The sequence below is a fragment of the Lissotriton helveticus genome, chromosome 8 (assembly GCF_964261635.1).
Source record: "Lissotriton helveticus chromosome 8, aLisHel1.1, whole genome shotgun sequence".
Classification (NCBI taxonomy): domain Eukaryota; kingdom Metazoa; phylum Chordata; class Amphibia; order Caudata; family Salamandridae; genus Lissotriton; species Lissotriton helveticus.
The window spans coordinates 183562160-183578857 of record NC_136069.1 but is presented as its reverse complement, the minus strand read 5'-3'; the positions used below and the strand labels follow the sequence as shown (position 1 = coordinate 183578857).

At 42.4% G+C, this 16698-nt stretch overlaps 1 protein-coding gene across 3 annotated transcripts in view; it reads left to right on the top strand.

The window, feature by feature from the left end:
• The window catches only part of LOC144772494 (E3 ubiquitin-protein ligase TTC3-like), a 1119388-nt gene that overhangs the window by 906489 nt on the left and 196201 nt on the right, over positions 1–16698 (top strand). For all 3 annotated transcript variants that reach the window (XM_078656860.1, XM_078656861.1, XM_078656859.1), the window contains exons 37-38: positions 2874–2942; positions 4741–4837. In XM_078656860.1, coding sequence (XP_078512986.1) covers positions 2874–2942; positions 4741–4837 — 166 coding nt within the window. The remainder of the gene's footprint in view (positions 1–2873; positions 2943–4740; positions 4838–16698) is intronic.

Sequence of the window (16698 nt, the reverse complement as noted above, 5' to 3'; positions counted from 1 at the left end):
ACAAAAAAGCATCTCCATTCAGAGGTACCGGTTTTCCCTTTTGGTTCATTCTTTTTACTGTGTTCATATTTATTGTGCTCTTTGAGCAATTTTACAAACACAAGACCCCTCTTTGTCAGGTAACTTCAGTTCGTTCCACAAACGCTCTTGAATAGTGTTATTGTTACTATGCATAACTATTTTAGGAGTGAAATATTTATCTAAATCCTTTAAAGCTGCTGTGAATACATTTTCATCTCCACTGACCACGCTTTTGGGGATTCTATTATAGGTATTCAATCCCATTGGACCCAAGGACAGTAAAAGGATTCTCTGCAGACATTTTTTTTATTTTCATCAATAGCAGCAATGTAGTTATCAAAATATTCCTTCCATTCTGACCACTTCATAGTGGGTTCACAACTACTTACCCAAAAACTATGTGGTGGGTTAAGAGTAAAATTTTGTTGAGCCATCTCTTGTAATGAAAATGTACTGTATTGAGAAATGTAAAAATTGTTTCACCAATAAATTCCCAATAAAATAAATAGAATATTCCCACCTGTTTCCTGTGTATCCTTAGTACTTTAACCAGCCTCGTAATTATCCTGTGTTTCCCTTAACTTGAAATCCACCTCGTAAACTGATGCGATCGCGGATACTCGCACGATGCTGTGTTGCCAAGGTAAAGCTAAACAATGTACTTGATACAAAATGGCTTCCTCTTAGGGTCACGCAACGTGACCTCGGCGTGATTGACGCTCACGTGACGTTGCGTACGCGCTTTCAGAAGGATCGATGTTACGCGCACAGTCTGGAGTAAAGAAGACGCACGATCCGTCTCCAAGGATACGCTTCTCTTTCAAAAGATGCAGGTGGGAATTAGTTAGTAACGGCACTCTGGAAACCAGCGGACTACTGTCCCACGCTGAAACCAACAAGAGTGCTGACTAACTATCTCGCGCTGATACATTTCACAAACATCCAACTTAAAAAAAAAAATTCCAGTAACGATCCTTAAAATTTAGATGTTAAGCACGAAGAAAAAAAAATAATCCATTATGCGAAGCTCACCACGAATATGAAAGTTGAATAAGGGTAAATCTGCCAGCTTGTCGCCAATACAATTGTTTAAATCCACAGGAAACTGATTTAGTAGAATATCTTCTTTATTCCCAACACACAGGAACCAGGTGTGTAACATCCAGCAGCTCAACAGCACTGACTGGAACCAAGACCTCATACAGAATGCATGTCTGAGCACATTCTAAATTCTAATACATCACTTCTAAAATCTAATATATCACTTACTAAGATAGAAACATAACAGGGCCCTGTCAGGGGGTGGCGACTGGGGAGGCGGCCACGCTAGGTATTGGTGCAGTCTGCAGCCCCCGTACCCTCCTGGTTTGACCACTGCAGTTCTCACTCCCCCCTCTGACTGTTAAGATGTGTGTGCTTGTGCTCCCCTATGCCACTCTTCACACGGGGGGAGAGGCAGCGCAGGGATGTTGGTCAACTGGAATACGGACCAACTAGACAACAGGCGGCACAGCAAGCAACCAGATAACAGATCATAAGTAACCTGTCTGCGTCCTGCAGATATCACCTAGCACACCAACAAAAGGATGGATTACTCTGCCGCAGCGGTCTTGCCGGACAGAAGGAACACTGCTGCTTCTTCATTTACTCGGTGGATTGAACCAGTCACATGACAGTCACAACACAGCATAAGCAACTACCAAGTAGGGGTCGTAAAGGCACATATATCAAACCAGATATATCTAGATACAACCTGGCCGTGAGGTCGGGCTGGAAGACAGGCCCAATCTCCATTGTAAATATATGTAAAGAACCTCCCACTCAACCAGCAATTATTTTCTCAGTGGCTTGAAATATAGGGCTGTCCCTTTCTTCTAGATATGACTAAGTACAACATCAGTTCATTAGTTCATATATTTAATTTTTGTTTTTAATCTTCTTTTATAATTTTATTGCACTAATTATAAACCATTTTTTTATTTATATTTTTGAGAATTTAAAAACTATAAACTTCTTGAGTTCTTATATACAATGCAAATCATACGTAATTCAACAGAAAAGACAGTTTTCCTAAAATTTGCAAAAAAAGGCCTAATTATGCAATATTAAACATACAAGTTGTCATATTTAAGATTATCCCCTTCCATAATCACACGTGAGTTAACCTCACATACAGTCATCACATCCCATTCGTACACATTCACACATCACATTCATAATGTTCCAGCTTGAAAGGCTTGCGCAGAATAACTCATGGCGAGAATCCTATTTTATTATCCAAGGTTAGGAAGATTGTCTTTTCTGTTGAATTATGTATGATTTGAATACAAAAAGTTTATGGCTTTTATTTTCTCAAAATATAAATGAAAAAAATGGTTTATAATTAGTGCAATAAGCACCACCTGACACTTTGCCAGCAATATTCAAAGGTTTCACATAGTACACCCCAAAATCATGCCCTTTTGACTCATGCTCACCATGCACACCAGCCCCTTCTACCAACAAATCAGGCAGGAATAAAACAGTTGTACAGAGCCACATCTCGCTACCGAAATGCACATTTTATACAGTACCTTCTACAACTGAAGGTAAGTACCCATGTCATACACATTTGGTTTTATGGATTTCATGTTTATTAACTGTATTAATGGTGATTGGTTAGTATATAGATCTGGGAATCCCTTGTAATGGTTAGAACTCCATGAGTCACATATTGTATTCCTTGCACACATAAACAAAAAGGCAAACAACTGCTGCTACAAATAGCCAACATGCTGACAAATGCAATGCTGACTTGACATTATATTTTGTTCTCATGCCAACTTCTTTTTCTTTTCTTTCAATATATAAAGGTGTCTAAGAAACATCGAAGAGAAGGAGCAACAGTATAAAACATTGCTAAATGAATTTCTAGAGAGCAGGTAAACTATTACATTGTTGTTCACAACGTTTTATGTGGCAGTGATTCCCTGAGCAATGGTTCTTTGCCTTTTGACTTATGTAGGCACACACTGAATCAATATCGGTAGGTGTGGTCCTCTACCTATGCAATTTTTATGATTTGAACTTCCGTTTAATATACACAAATATAGAATCAAGTATGCATCAGACAAATACACAAATTATAAAATATTATATTTATTTCACAGACAAAATAAAGGACAGAAATCTAAATGTTCTATTTAATGGGAAGGTTTGACATTTTCAAAATGTGGTTTTATTTCTAAAAGACTGTGATGCACTACAGAAAAAGTAGTTTACTGGAAAGACACCAAATTTGGTTCACAGAATTCTTCAGTATGGTCATTTCAATGTATTATAAAACCATTCAGAGAGAATGGCACCCTCTTTAATATTTTGCTTTAGTGTCTGGCACTGAGTTATGAATATATGTATAGGGTATTCGTATGAGGATGTTTCTTGGTACTTAATTATTTTAAAAAAACTAATTTCAGCTGGAGTCTACAACAGATCATATTTGATTCTGATTGCAAATTAAAAGGGTTGAACGTTCCACATTGTGCCTGCTTTTGTAGAAAAAAACAACTGTTGGGTCTCGTTTTGAGCCTTTGAGTATAGCAATACTAAAACATCCGGCACTGAAGACGTTCAAGAGAATTCAGGACTTTTCAGGTGTTTAATGTCTTTCAGAACTGAATTCTTTGATGGCTGATGTTCCGAATCTTAAAATACTTGTAGTCTTCCTGATTCTTCACCTTGGCACCAGGTTTACCCTTCTGGTATTTTTAAACTTTCTCTGAAGTAGGAATCTGTTCTCCTATTAATTATGCTTAAGTAGAAGTGTCTTTGCACTCCTTGTATATCTGTAAGGCGGTAACTTGCAATGTATAGAAGACTGATTCTTTTCATATCATGGGCATTCTGTTTGTGGTTTTTGAACTTCCTTCCATGCTATTTGTTAGTCAGTAGTTTAAAGATCAGTTTGTATTTCTGAAGCTCAGGTAAATAAGCTCTTGAGTCTACCCATGGCCCTTCTACTTAAGTAATGGCAACATGTTTGGCAGAGAGCGAGTGAGTGTCAGATTCAGTGATTTGTACAGCGATAATATGGATTTCCTCATCTATGTTTGTCATACGTTCCATGATGCACACACTAGAGATGTGCCTTTTAATGTTAGGGTGGTTCTGATAGCTATGCCTATGCACAATTTTTGTAACAGGTTTACGGTCTTTGATAGGAAATATGAGCGGAAAAACAGTAGCGCCACTTTTGTATGGAACATCTTTTATTTTATTTGTGAACAGCAAAATATGGCAACAGGGTTTCTCTATTGTGGATATTGTTTCATTAGGGATCTCTGATCCAGTAGACTAATGCATCTATCCAAAAATCTGTGTTCGCCTCCTTGGATTCAAGTACAAATCCTGGTGGTCCACTAAGTCTTTCATTTATCTGAGGTTGATAAAGAGAGTACCGTTCGGTAGAATAATGCTAATTTGTTATCTTTCATTTGCGCCAAAAGGCAACCTTGGGAGTTAACATTCACTCTAAAAAAAACGAATTGTTTTTTAAGAGTAATGAAGAAGCTGTAAATAAATTCTGGAACCCAGATTACACAAAAGGTGAAAGTATTTCCATAGTAAAACACCAGTTATGCCTCATTTGTCAAACCATTTATGCCAAAAACTGTATAATATGCAGCAAAGTGTATTAAAGATTTGAAGGTTCTTTTTAAAATGTCATTTTTGATTTTCCAGTAACAAATTTGAAAATGAGAAAATGAAATATGAAGAGGATATTAGAAAAGGCAAAGATAATGTAGTAGAAATTTCCAAACGTGCGATTGCCTCAGAGGTAAATATATATTTTTGGTTGATTTAATGTTTTTGATAGATTTTGGGCTGTCAAAGTGCAACTGTTACATCTCATTATAGTGATGCAAGTACTATTGGCTGTCTTCATCTGTAAAAACTGATGTTATCTACTGTAGGGCCTGCATGGTCAGAATTTTACCAGAATAACAGGATATTACAATAAATACATTAGAAAAGAATCCAAATGTCCCTCATTTACATTTTCACAGGTTATCCTGAAGTTCGAGCATGGATCAAGCCCTATACAATAATATAATGAATTATTTTGCCTTAAATGGATTTTGCGCTCTATTGCCAAATCTTGACAATTCCTGGATAACATGGATTCTAAAATATATTTACAATTATTATTTTCTAGTGTTGGGGCAGGTATGTCCTATGCTTGGTGTCCAGTTGTGTTGCCTGCTCTGAGTGCCTAATTGTGTGTATCTAGTGTCCTAGTAATTTATTTTGGTCCTGGCGTCACACTAACCTAATTTCTGCACAGAGACCTTAGGCATGTCCAATGATGTGGATACGATCCTGTATCTATCTGGAGTCCCTTGGGGTGCACAAAGCGTGCCCTCATTGACAGACAATGTACTTCTCTCTCTGTTCTGTGTCTAGCACATAGAACAGTGTTGGCAGTGTTAGTGTACCATGTTTTATGAATCCATAGTTGTGGTGAGATCTTTTTATCTTGATCACTGGCTTTGTTGGTATTCTGGCCCATTCAGGTAAAGTTCCATATCAGGGGGTCTCCAACAGTAGCTCATGAGCTACTGTAGCTTTTCAGCTACCTCTAAGTAGCTCACCTGTGTGCAGCCCAGCTTATTAAATTAGAAAGCTTTTGCTTGGTTCACTTGATATACATAAAAATATTGAGATTATACAACACTAATAATATTAGTAGCTGTCAATGTGTTTTGTGGAACATAAGTAGCTCTCTGTACAGAAAAAGTTGGAGACCCCTGTAGATCTATGTGCTCATCCAAATCCTGGTTCTAATATCAAAAGTGTATGTTGTGCATATTTGTGTATGTAGCCTGCCCAACCTTTAGTCTTTCCCTTCTTACACTTAAATTGGATGTTTTTAAGACCTGGGTTCTGTACAATAAAAGATGCTACTGAAACTTGTGTCCTCGGCAATGATTCACAACTATTTACAGATTAAACAAGTACTTTGAGTTAGTCATTGGAGAACTTTAAAAGGTCCCTATAAGAATGCATTTTGCCGGGATTGTACTGAAGGAAATTCTTAAAGAATGGCGTAGTTGCTGTCATACAACCTGGACTTTAAATCTTGAAGTTGTTCCGTCTACGTGCATCGAATGGGCATCGAATGGGCCGGTATTTTATGTATTTTAAAACATTTTAGAATCAAACATTTGTATTATGCGGACAAAACATCGTTGTACACAGCCCAGCTGCCTACATCAACTCGCCGGCAGGGCGTATTCCTACAATAATCATACACAGCGTCTGGGTCTACAACCCGGAGGTCGACCCCGCGTATCTGCTGCTGCACCCTCACCCTACCGGATGCAAACAAAACTCCTGCCATTTTAATAGAGAAGAGTCCAAAGAAAACAAGGAAAAACATTGAAATCTCCCTCCCCCTTCCCCGCTCCCCCCCGATCCCCACCCACACCTACCCCACTCCGCATCAGCCCTATCTAGCACCACCTGATCTCTGGGACCGCCTTTCTCCCTGAAACGGAACCCTCAATTCTCAGGTGCGTGGAGTGGCGCCTACCGACTCGAGAGGGATAAGTTGTAGGATTACTTCGGGCACGTCACCTCCCGGAGGTCCTTGGACAGGAGCTGTAGAAACGGTGCCCAAAGGGTAGGAACCCTTCCCATCCCGACCCAGGGAAAGTAGTTCCATAGCAAGGGTGTGCCACAAGCGCTGAAGCCAATCCCGAAAGTCAGGAACCGCCAGGGAGCCCCACTGCACTAAGAGCACTTGCCTCGCAGCCAGCAAGGCCAACGCAATTTGCCTGCCAATAAGCGAGCGTAAGGGAAAGAATTTAGGATGGGGCAGCCCAAGTATGATGTGTTCAGGAAGCCGGGGTAATGTAATCTTAAACGCTGCGTCTAGCTCATCAAGCACCGTTGACCAATAGCGTTCTAATTTCGGGCAACTCCATAGCAGGTGAGTCAAGTTTCCAGACATCCCACAACCCCTCCAACAGAGGCTTGATTTAGCTTTATCCCACTGCGTGACTGGAGTATAACACCAATACGTCGCTGTTTTATATGCTGATTCAGTCCCTGCTGTGTTAGAGGTCGTATGATGTGCTCGGTAGAACACTTGCTCCCACTCTTTAGTCGAAAGGGGGCGCCCAAGCTCTATCTCCCAACGATCTTGCGCCTTCGTTCACTGTTTCCGGGAGCAACGTAGAATCTTGGCGTACATCTCCGAGATAAGGCTCTGGTCATCTTTCTTACCAACGAGCCATCGCTCAAAAGTCGTGAGTGGTAGCGACATAAGGGCCACATTGGCCGGGCGGGTCACCCAATGTGCCACTTGCGCATGATAATAAGCGTCCTCCTCAGCCAATGGGTAGAAGTCCGACCGCAGCACTGAAAATGGAATCAGCCCATCTAAAATAAAGAGCATACCCACTCGCTTGCAGCCTTTCTCTCGCCAACGATGAAAGACCGGCGAGGCTGTGGTAAATAAATAATTTATTACCGGATCTATTTTTCAGAATAATCAATAAACAGGTAGCTCAATAAATAAGAGTCAAGATTCGAGGTAGCTGGAGTTTACAGGCTTTAATCAGGCATAAAGGACAGGAACAGGACAGCCTGTACGGGAATAGGATGGCAGCTGCCGGGGACAGGATCTGGGAGCATAAGGGTAACTTTTAATAACCGTGCACAATATATATATAGTTAAACAAATACATTCAATACAGTAGGCGTAGCAGTAGGCGTGGTTCGTAGCAGTCGCGAAAGATAAGGGTAAAATGATGTAACAAGAAGGCGTGTACAGGGCGGATACATAGACATGTGATGCAAACGTAACAGAATATGTCATAAACGGGGCGGAAACATGGAGGGGGCTACCTGAGCAGCTGGGACCTCTAACCTAGTGGTGCGCGCAAACGGGCAATGACGTGTTACCAGGGAGAACTGGGGGCTATGACTTCTGCGCTAGAAGAGGAGACTAAAGTCTGGAGTGTCAGAGCGACATGTACCCAAGCATATCTAGTATCTGGTGTTTAGAGTACATGTTGATAGAATCCAAAAGTTATCAGGGTAAAGGCTAATAGACACTAAGACTGGTGCATGCATAATTCTATATGTATTGCATGTGCGAGGAATATTCTATGAATATTAATACAGTATTTCTCTTACATGGAGACATAAAGGCTAGACCATGACGGAAACTATTGATGCGATTCAGTAACTTAGGAATGCAGAGAAGGAAGGCTGAACTGATAACTAGAAACATAACATACTCTTGGCAGACTGGGAGGCAGAGCCAGGCCGGGCCGGGCACTGCGTGGCAAGAAGTAAGCTAAGGGTCAGGGATACAGGTGGGGGCTGTATCGCTCCTCGGAGAGGGTTCAGGAAACAGGAGCTGAATCTGAGTCCGGGCCCTTTTGAGGCCTAGAAACGGGGACAATTCAATAAATTAACGTGCACACTGTAAAACGTGGCAACGTAGCTTTACATAGGCCTAATATTCGTTGCTTTCACGAAGACTGGAAACTGGCATACTAGAGATGGACACAACTGTAATTGCGTCTTTAATCGATCAGAAGGGAATACATGCATATCGATCATGCACATATAACATAAGATGGGGAACACGTAGGCACATACAACATGGCAAAATTTACTTTTCCACATTCCCTCCTTGTGCCCTACGTTTCCATCAGGAAACATCAATGTTCATGATACCATCTATCATTTCATATAGCATCATTTGCTCGTCTCGAATTGTCTTGGAACGGGATTTAGGACTAGGAATACAAGAGGTAGCGCACATGCCGCAAATCGCAGGGCCACATTGTATACAGAGGCAGCAACTGAATACGATCATTACTGCAATACCTAGGAATGATAATATTTTCCATCCCCAGGCAGATATAATACTCCAGAGCCAACCGGACCATGTCCAGGTGCCTGGATTCTGGTGTAACTGATGGGCAATTTTATGAAGTCTGGTTATAGCTGAATAAACAGACGGTGCGTTATTAGGAATGAAAATGCAACAACTAGATCCGATGACTCTACATGCTCCTCCTCTATCGGCCAGTATGACGTCAAGAACGAGACGATTTTGGAGCACGACAAATCTCATAGCAGATTGCTCTTCGGTTAAGTTACCTAGAGCAGAAGTAGTCTCATTCACTACTGCTTCAAGGGTTCTGGTTAACCTACGGATTAACTTACTATTCTGGACAGGTCCTATAAAGAAGAAGAAACCTTTATTAAAGTCTTGATACTGTTCTAGAGTAGTTTCAGTTTGATCGACAATTGGGGACTCGATCTCCCTCCTATGTCTGACGTGTACTAGATGTGTGTTTCTGTGATAATCAGATGGGGCTTGAAAAACTGGTGGCAGTAGGAAGGCAATGTAACATGTTCCATCCCAATCGAGGGGCAGACGAACATATGCGGTCTGACCACAAACAAAATAAGAATGACGTGAGGCTTTGAAAATAGATTTCCCACTGTCACTATACTCGACAGTAGTAATACAATCACTATGTCCTACATGTGCGGAACCATTCTTTCTGACACATAATTCGCCTTTGACTGGTAGTACTGAAATAGCGGGCAAATCTGGAGTAGTCTCGGACTGAACATTCAGGACCATAAAATTCGAAGAATAATTACCCAAATCATATACTTCATTTTCTAGATCTAACCCTGTTCTATGGGGGAGACCTTGCTTGTCTGGAAAACATGTTCTGTTCAGAAGGGACATATCATTGGAGGATGACGTTAACGTGGACCATGCTCCACACGAACCATTATGTGAAAACGGATAAGGAAAGAGTGGCAGAACTCCCTTCGGTGTCTGGAAAGGGGGGAGTCGACCACACACCCAACAATTAGTGGCATTGCTGGTCTGGTGTGAATAATGTAACATTCTTATAAATGTGTTATTTCTCATAGCAAGACGATAGGATAACTCGTGAGGAGGCAGATCACTAAATGTGTGCTCTACTGTAGCATTAGAAAACTTGTTTACATGTGAAATTGGAAAACATAAATGTAATGCATAACTTGTGCAAGTAACCATAAGACTTAGAAACAATAGGAAACTTAGAAAAACGATACATCTTATAGAGTTTTGACTAACTCTCTCACTATGGGGGTCTATCTCATACATGTCAGAAACCTGTCTAACCGTTTCACCCGAGAGGGACTTAGACAATTAAACTGGCTGACTTATTTTACTAGACCGGAGTTATTTATACTCCTGTTGCGGAGTTTTCTCTAACAGAGGAACTTTAAGTTCGGAATCAAGTTCAGAGTCTCTTTTTAGGCAGTCTTTAGTAATGGAACAGTCCTTAGCAAAATATTTTTCACGAAGTCCATTGAATTTTTTGACGTGGGACAGGTGGACCCATCCCTTCCTGCCCTCCAACTTCACTGCGGTCCTTGTAGTTAATAGGACTAGGCGAGGCTCCTTCCAACGGGGTTCCAGCGGGCTTGAACGATCAAAGTTCCGCACCAACACCAGGTTGCCTGGAATTACTTCATGCGGTTTCACCTCGGTGTTGTCTGGAAATGCGGCGGCAACCTGTGAACGACAAGAGTGTAGGGCAGACATCAAGGAAGCTAGGTAATCTGTCAGCATATTACTGGAAACATCTGTAATACTGCGGGGTCTAGGTGTACCCCACATATTTGGGGGGCGGCCGAATACGACCTCATACGGGGACAGACCTGATCTGGAATGTGCAACCATCCGCATATAAAATAGGGCAACTGGCAGGGCAACTAGCCAGTCTACACCTTTCTCTTTGCATACTTTGGCAATGCGAATTTTCAGGGTCTGATTATGTCTCTCTACGAGACCGGCTGCTTCAGGATGGCGCACACAATGGAACTTCCACTGGTACCCTAACAGAAGGGAAACATGTTTCATTAGCTCAGATGAGAATGGCTGGCCGTTATCAGAATACACGACCCTAGGGAGTCCATAGCGGGGAAAGAATTCACGAACCAACTGCCTAGCAGTGGTCGCTGCTGTGTAATCTGGAACTGGATATGCTTCTGTCCACCTGGACAAAGCGCATACAACTACGAGGACATACTTGAAACCTCGACATCGCTCCATCTGAATATAATCCATCTGGAGGACTTCAAAAGGGTGGTTAGGAGGTTGGAATCCACCTTGTTCCACCGGGACACTTTTACCTGGATTGAATTGGCAACATATCATACAAGTACGGACTTTCTGCTTGGCTGCAGCTCGTAAGTGCTTGTTGAACCAAAGGTTCTGTATACTGTCTAACATAGCTTTTTCTCCTAGATGTGCTGGACTATTTGCGGTATTGATAATGACTTGAACCATAGAGTCGGGGAGAAACCATGTGGCTTTTCCCTTCGTCAACCATCCCTGATCTGTCTGGACCCCTCCTTGTTCGGACCATTTCTTGATTTCTTCGGGAGTAGCATGTAACTGTATGTCTATGACATCCTGTGTAGGGTCCTTAACTGTTATACATGTAGTCGGATCTGGAGTGAGTGTCTGTGTCGGAATGTCTGGGGTCTGAGCTGTAAGCTTGGCTGTTCGATCTGCTAGATCGTTACCTTGGGAAATGATGTCAGTAACTTTCGTATGTGCCTTGCACTTCATGATAGCAATAGCTGTCGGTAAATGTATTGCATCTAACAGAGCTTGAATGAGGAGACCATGCTGAATCTTGGTTCCATGAGAAGTCATGAAACCTCTCTCCTGCCAGAGCACTCCGAAGTCGTGTACGACTCCGAATGCGTAACGTGAATCTGTATATATGTTTACTTTCAGGTTCTTGGCATGTATGCAGGCTTGGGTCAGAGCAACTAGCTCTGCTGCTTGAGCAGACAGGGTGTCAATACGGTGTGTTTCTATAACTTCAGTTTCAGTAGTCACTGCATACGCGGCTACTAGTTCTCCTGTACTTGTTCTCATACATGAACCATCCACATAAAGTGTCAGGTCGGGATCAGGTAATGCAATGTCTGTCAGGTCTTGTCTTGGCTTAGTCATAGTGTTAACCACTTCCACACAGTCATGTGTGGCAGGATTTGAAGTAACTGACGGTAACAGTGTAGCAGGATTTAGAATGTTGCAGCGTCTGATTTCTATGTGTGGCTGGAACAGTGTCAGTTCATAACCTGTTAAACGTGCAATTGTCAAGTGTTGAGTCTGTGTTCGGTTTAAAAGAACTTCCACGGAATGTGGAACTTGTACTGTCAGGGAGTGTCCTAATACTATGGAATCACTTTGTCTAATAGCTAGTGCTGTGGCTGCAACTGACTTGAGGCACGCAGGCAGAGCCTGGGCTACTGGATCTAATGTGCTCGAGAAATAAGCACAGGGTTTGTACTGTCCTGCTTGATCTTGTGTGAGAACAGATAATGCAGTACCATCACGTTCTGTGACAAAAAGTGTAAAAGGCTTACTATAGTTCGGTGTAGCTAGAACAGGTGCTTGGCATAAGGCTTTCTTTAATTCATTAAAAACAAGTGTATGTTCAGATGTCCAAGGGAGGACAGTCAATACGGCTGCCTCCTGAGTCGTTAACTGTATCAGTGGCTTGGCTAGAAATGCATACTGAGGAATCCATCGTCTGCAATAAGAAGTGAGGCCAATAAAAGCTCGTACCTCCTTCTGTGTCTTGGGCTGTGGAAGACTCGCTATCAACTGGATACGGTCTGGTGTCAACTGCCTACCCCACTTGGAAAGTAAGTGGCCTAAGTAGATCACTTGCTGGACACAGAACTGAAGCTTCGAAGGGGACACCTTGTGCCCCATCTCGGCCAGGAAATACAGAACTGTAAGTGACGCTCGCTCGCAGTCACGCTCAGAACGGGCTGTGATCAGTAGATCATCGACATACTGGAGCAGGGCAGTGTCAGTTGGCATGTGAATATTGTCTAGTTGTCTCTTAAGTGCTTGACTGTAAATACTAGGACTTTCTGTGAAACCTTGAGGAGCTCGTGTGAATTTATAGCTCCTTCCATTTAAACAAAAACCGAAAAGGTGCTGTCTGGATGAATGGGGACACTGAAAAATGCGTTCTTGAGGTCGATAACAGTGAAAAATGTAGCTTCAGAATCAATGGCTGTCAATAGGGATGAAATATCTGGGACTACTGGATACTGGGGTATGATACATTTGTTAAGCTCTCGAAGGTCAATCACTAATCGATATACCGGAGGTGCATTTGGATCAGTACGTTTCAGGACCGGAATGATAGGAGAATTACATACATTGGAGTCAGTTTCTACAACCACTCCTTGAACGATAAGCTCGTCAATAATTTTGGATAAGGCTGCTACAGCCTCGGGTGGCAATCTGTACTGTCTGATTCTTGGCAAAACTATACCTTGTTTGAGAGTCACACGATGGGGTGTGATGTGCATACATCCTACATCAGTTGGACCTTGCGCCCATAAATGCTGTGGAACATTCAGTAATCTTGGATCAAAATCACGTAATACATAGTGACCCTTAAAGTCTCTCAAAAACAATCGGACTCCTTCTGGGGAGCAGCAAATTACTGCACCTAATTCTTTCAGTGTTTTAATGCCTAACAAATTTTCTGGACATGACTTCGTAAGTAACAAATCAGTAGTTCGGGATAATGGACCGACTTCTAGAGAAACTGGTTTTGAAATTTCATTAACAATAGGCTTTCCTGAAAATCCAAGGGAAACATTTTTAGAGCCTGAGAGCGGAGCCCCTGGAACCTCGTCATGACTGATAGTAGTCCTACTTGCCCCTGTATCAATCAGAAACTTTCTGTCTTTCCCTAATACTTGACTGTGTACATAGGGACCCTCTTGATCTACAGGTATCTCGATGAGAGGCAAGCCTACCTCCCTCTCTAGGCTGTTTCATGAATACTGTTGATACTCTGGATACTCTGACTGGGCATACTGGTACATCTGCTGTGTAACATGCTGTGTTGCAGCGATAGGCTGCGGTGCTGGAGCTGTCTGTTGTGCATTCTGTGGTGGCTGAGAAGTCTGTGAAACTTGTTCTTGTCTAGGCGGGCGTGGTCTTTCTTTAGTTTTACCAGTAGCTATGTTGTGTTTCAGAACTGCACACTCGTTTATAAAATGACCTGGCTGTTTACAATAATTGCAAGTCCCTTTAACGGGAGCTGCAGGATGACTGACTTGATTCGGACCCCTCTTCTGACTGTCTTGTGGAACAGATTGTGCAACTAATACTTTCATTTTTGTGTCTTTCATACGTCTCCTTTCGTGTTCTTGCTCTTCCCTGATTCTATTCTGGTGATACTGGAGCATCTGGAGCATTTGCGACGGGGTATTAGCTTGCCAACTACTTTCGACTTTCAATACTCGATTTTTAACTTGTGGACTTGAATTCTCGACTAGTTTAGAAACAAAAAGATGAGGGTACGATTCGCTACCTGTCTTCAAACCACTGTTGATAATAAAACATTTTTCAAATCTAGAATAAAAATCACTAGTGTCTTCATCCTGTTTCTGTTTGCATGCTGAGATTGCATCCCAATCTTCCTTTTTCGTGGCTAGTAACCTTGGCAGAACTTGTATCAATAACTCGGGCAATTCTTTACATTTGTCCCCAAGACCGGTACCTGGTACTCGTATATTATCTTCAGATTCTAGAGCTGTCCAATCAATCTTTTTCTCTCCCACCTCCCATTCTTTTTCCTTGAGTTTTTCATATACCCCTGCGGGCAACAGGACCTTTAGCATTTTAATAATATCTGGATACGTGTATTCTCCCATTCGGAGCATGTCTTTTAATTCTCGATGGAACCCTGCTGGATCTTTGTCGTGACAGGGAATTAATTTCTTCATCTCTAAGAGTTCCATCTTTGTAATAGGGGTGTAAACAAATACTCGTTGCATTTCACCACCCGCTGTCCTAACTGGGTGTACTTCTCGTAACGGATGCTGTCTATCTATGTAAAACGGTTTACTTTCTGGAGGTGAGACGTGAACAAAATGCGGATTCAGAAACGTTCTATATTTGTGGCGCTGTTCTAGAATGACACTAATTAAATCGGTACCTAAACCTTTCCATCTATACTGGAGTAACTCGTTCAGAACATCATGTAACGGACCTGGATCAGAATGTTGTCCCTCATACAGTGTAATGAGGTGCTGGATCATATACATACCCACCAGTCGCTGCTCGGCTGGGGGCAGTTTCAGAAACATTTGTGCCACTATTTCGTCTGGAAAAGTGGTAGAATCAGTAATCCATCGGACTGCTGATCGGGCTAGTTCTTGTTCATGCATGGTACTAAGTTCACTATAACCGATTCGTGATTTCAGAATGTGATCGGTGGTTTGAAATACTTGCTCAAGAGAACCTTGTTCTGGTGCTGGAAGAGGAAAAACTTTCTTGTGTTCTGGACGTGAATGTCGGTCGAGAAGTCTAGTTTTACCTACATACGCTATTCTGGTAGGACTCTCGTCGTCTACCTCTTCGGTAGCAGAGTCGTCTTCTTTCTCGGACACTTGTGCTGCTTTGCGTTTCTCATGTAACCTTATTATTTCTTTACGAATTTTCTTGTACATACTCTCTATACTACCTAGTGTCTTGTGTCTTCCCTCGGCTATATGATCACTCCACCTTGTCAGGACTTTCATTTCGGTCGGATCTTTAGTTGGATAATCTTGTTCCCTTATTAAACAATTAATTAGAAACTTTAATAGCATGAGCTGAGTCTCAGCTTTCCTTTGAGACATGGCTTCGCCTATACTTCCTGGATCATCTCCTGTACGGACGAAACGATATATTCTGTCTAGATCTTCTTTCATATTTGGTAGGGTGTCCAAATACTCGGTCACCCGTCTTACACGTAATGAATATATGACCATATCATTATCGCCTGGGACTGGATCATAACGGCATTCGGTGAGAGCTCGCTTGATATCTGCAACGGACTGGGGTCTGGGCGTACGCTGTAACGCACGTTCATGTAACTCGAGAAATGACGGACGTTTGTGTTGCGGCGGGGTACAAGGAGGACTTCCCCCCCCCCCCCGTGGCTCCTAAACTAGAATCGTCGACTGGTACCGTACGGGCTGGCAGAGTGACTGATGTAGCCGGTACTTGTACTGTAGGCTGGACCGGGGGTACCGTAACAGGTGCTGTAACGGGTGCCCCGGTGGCTGGAGGGACAGGAATTACATTATTTACAGGAGCAGGCGGAACTGTATTTGCATATTCTGGGACTGTGTCGTCCAAATAGGACGAGAGAAAAATATCAGCTGCGGTCGGTTTGTGACGTAGCTTAATCGGAACCAATGGCGGCGGAAAATTACATGGTGCTTCCGGGGTTGCTTTTGGCAGGCCCTCGGCAAGAAGAGGATACATACCCTTAATAAGGGCATTTCTCTGTCTGTCTGACTGTTCGGCTTTAACTCGTTCACCTATTTCGATTAATTCCCTTTCTTGGGCTCTTTCTAAGGATTCCCTACTTAATTCAGATTTCCTGATTTCTTTTTCGGTTCTTTTATGAGATTCTTTGCGCCATAACTCGATGGCGTCTTTCTGGGACTGTCTGGCTTTCTTTTTCCATAATGCTTCTTCTACTCGCATGATGCACTCGGCATCCCACGTACCTGATACGGGCCATCTATATTTCTCTTCTAATTCCTTGGTGTACTCCACCC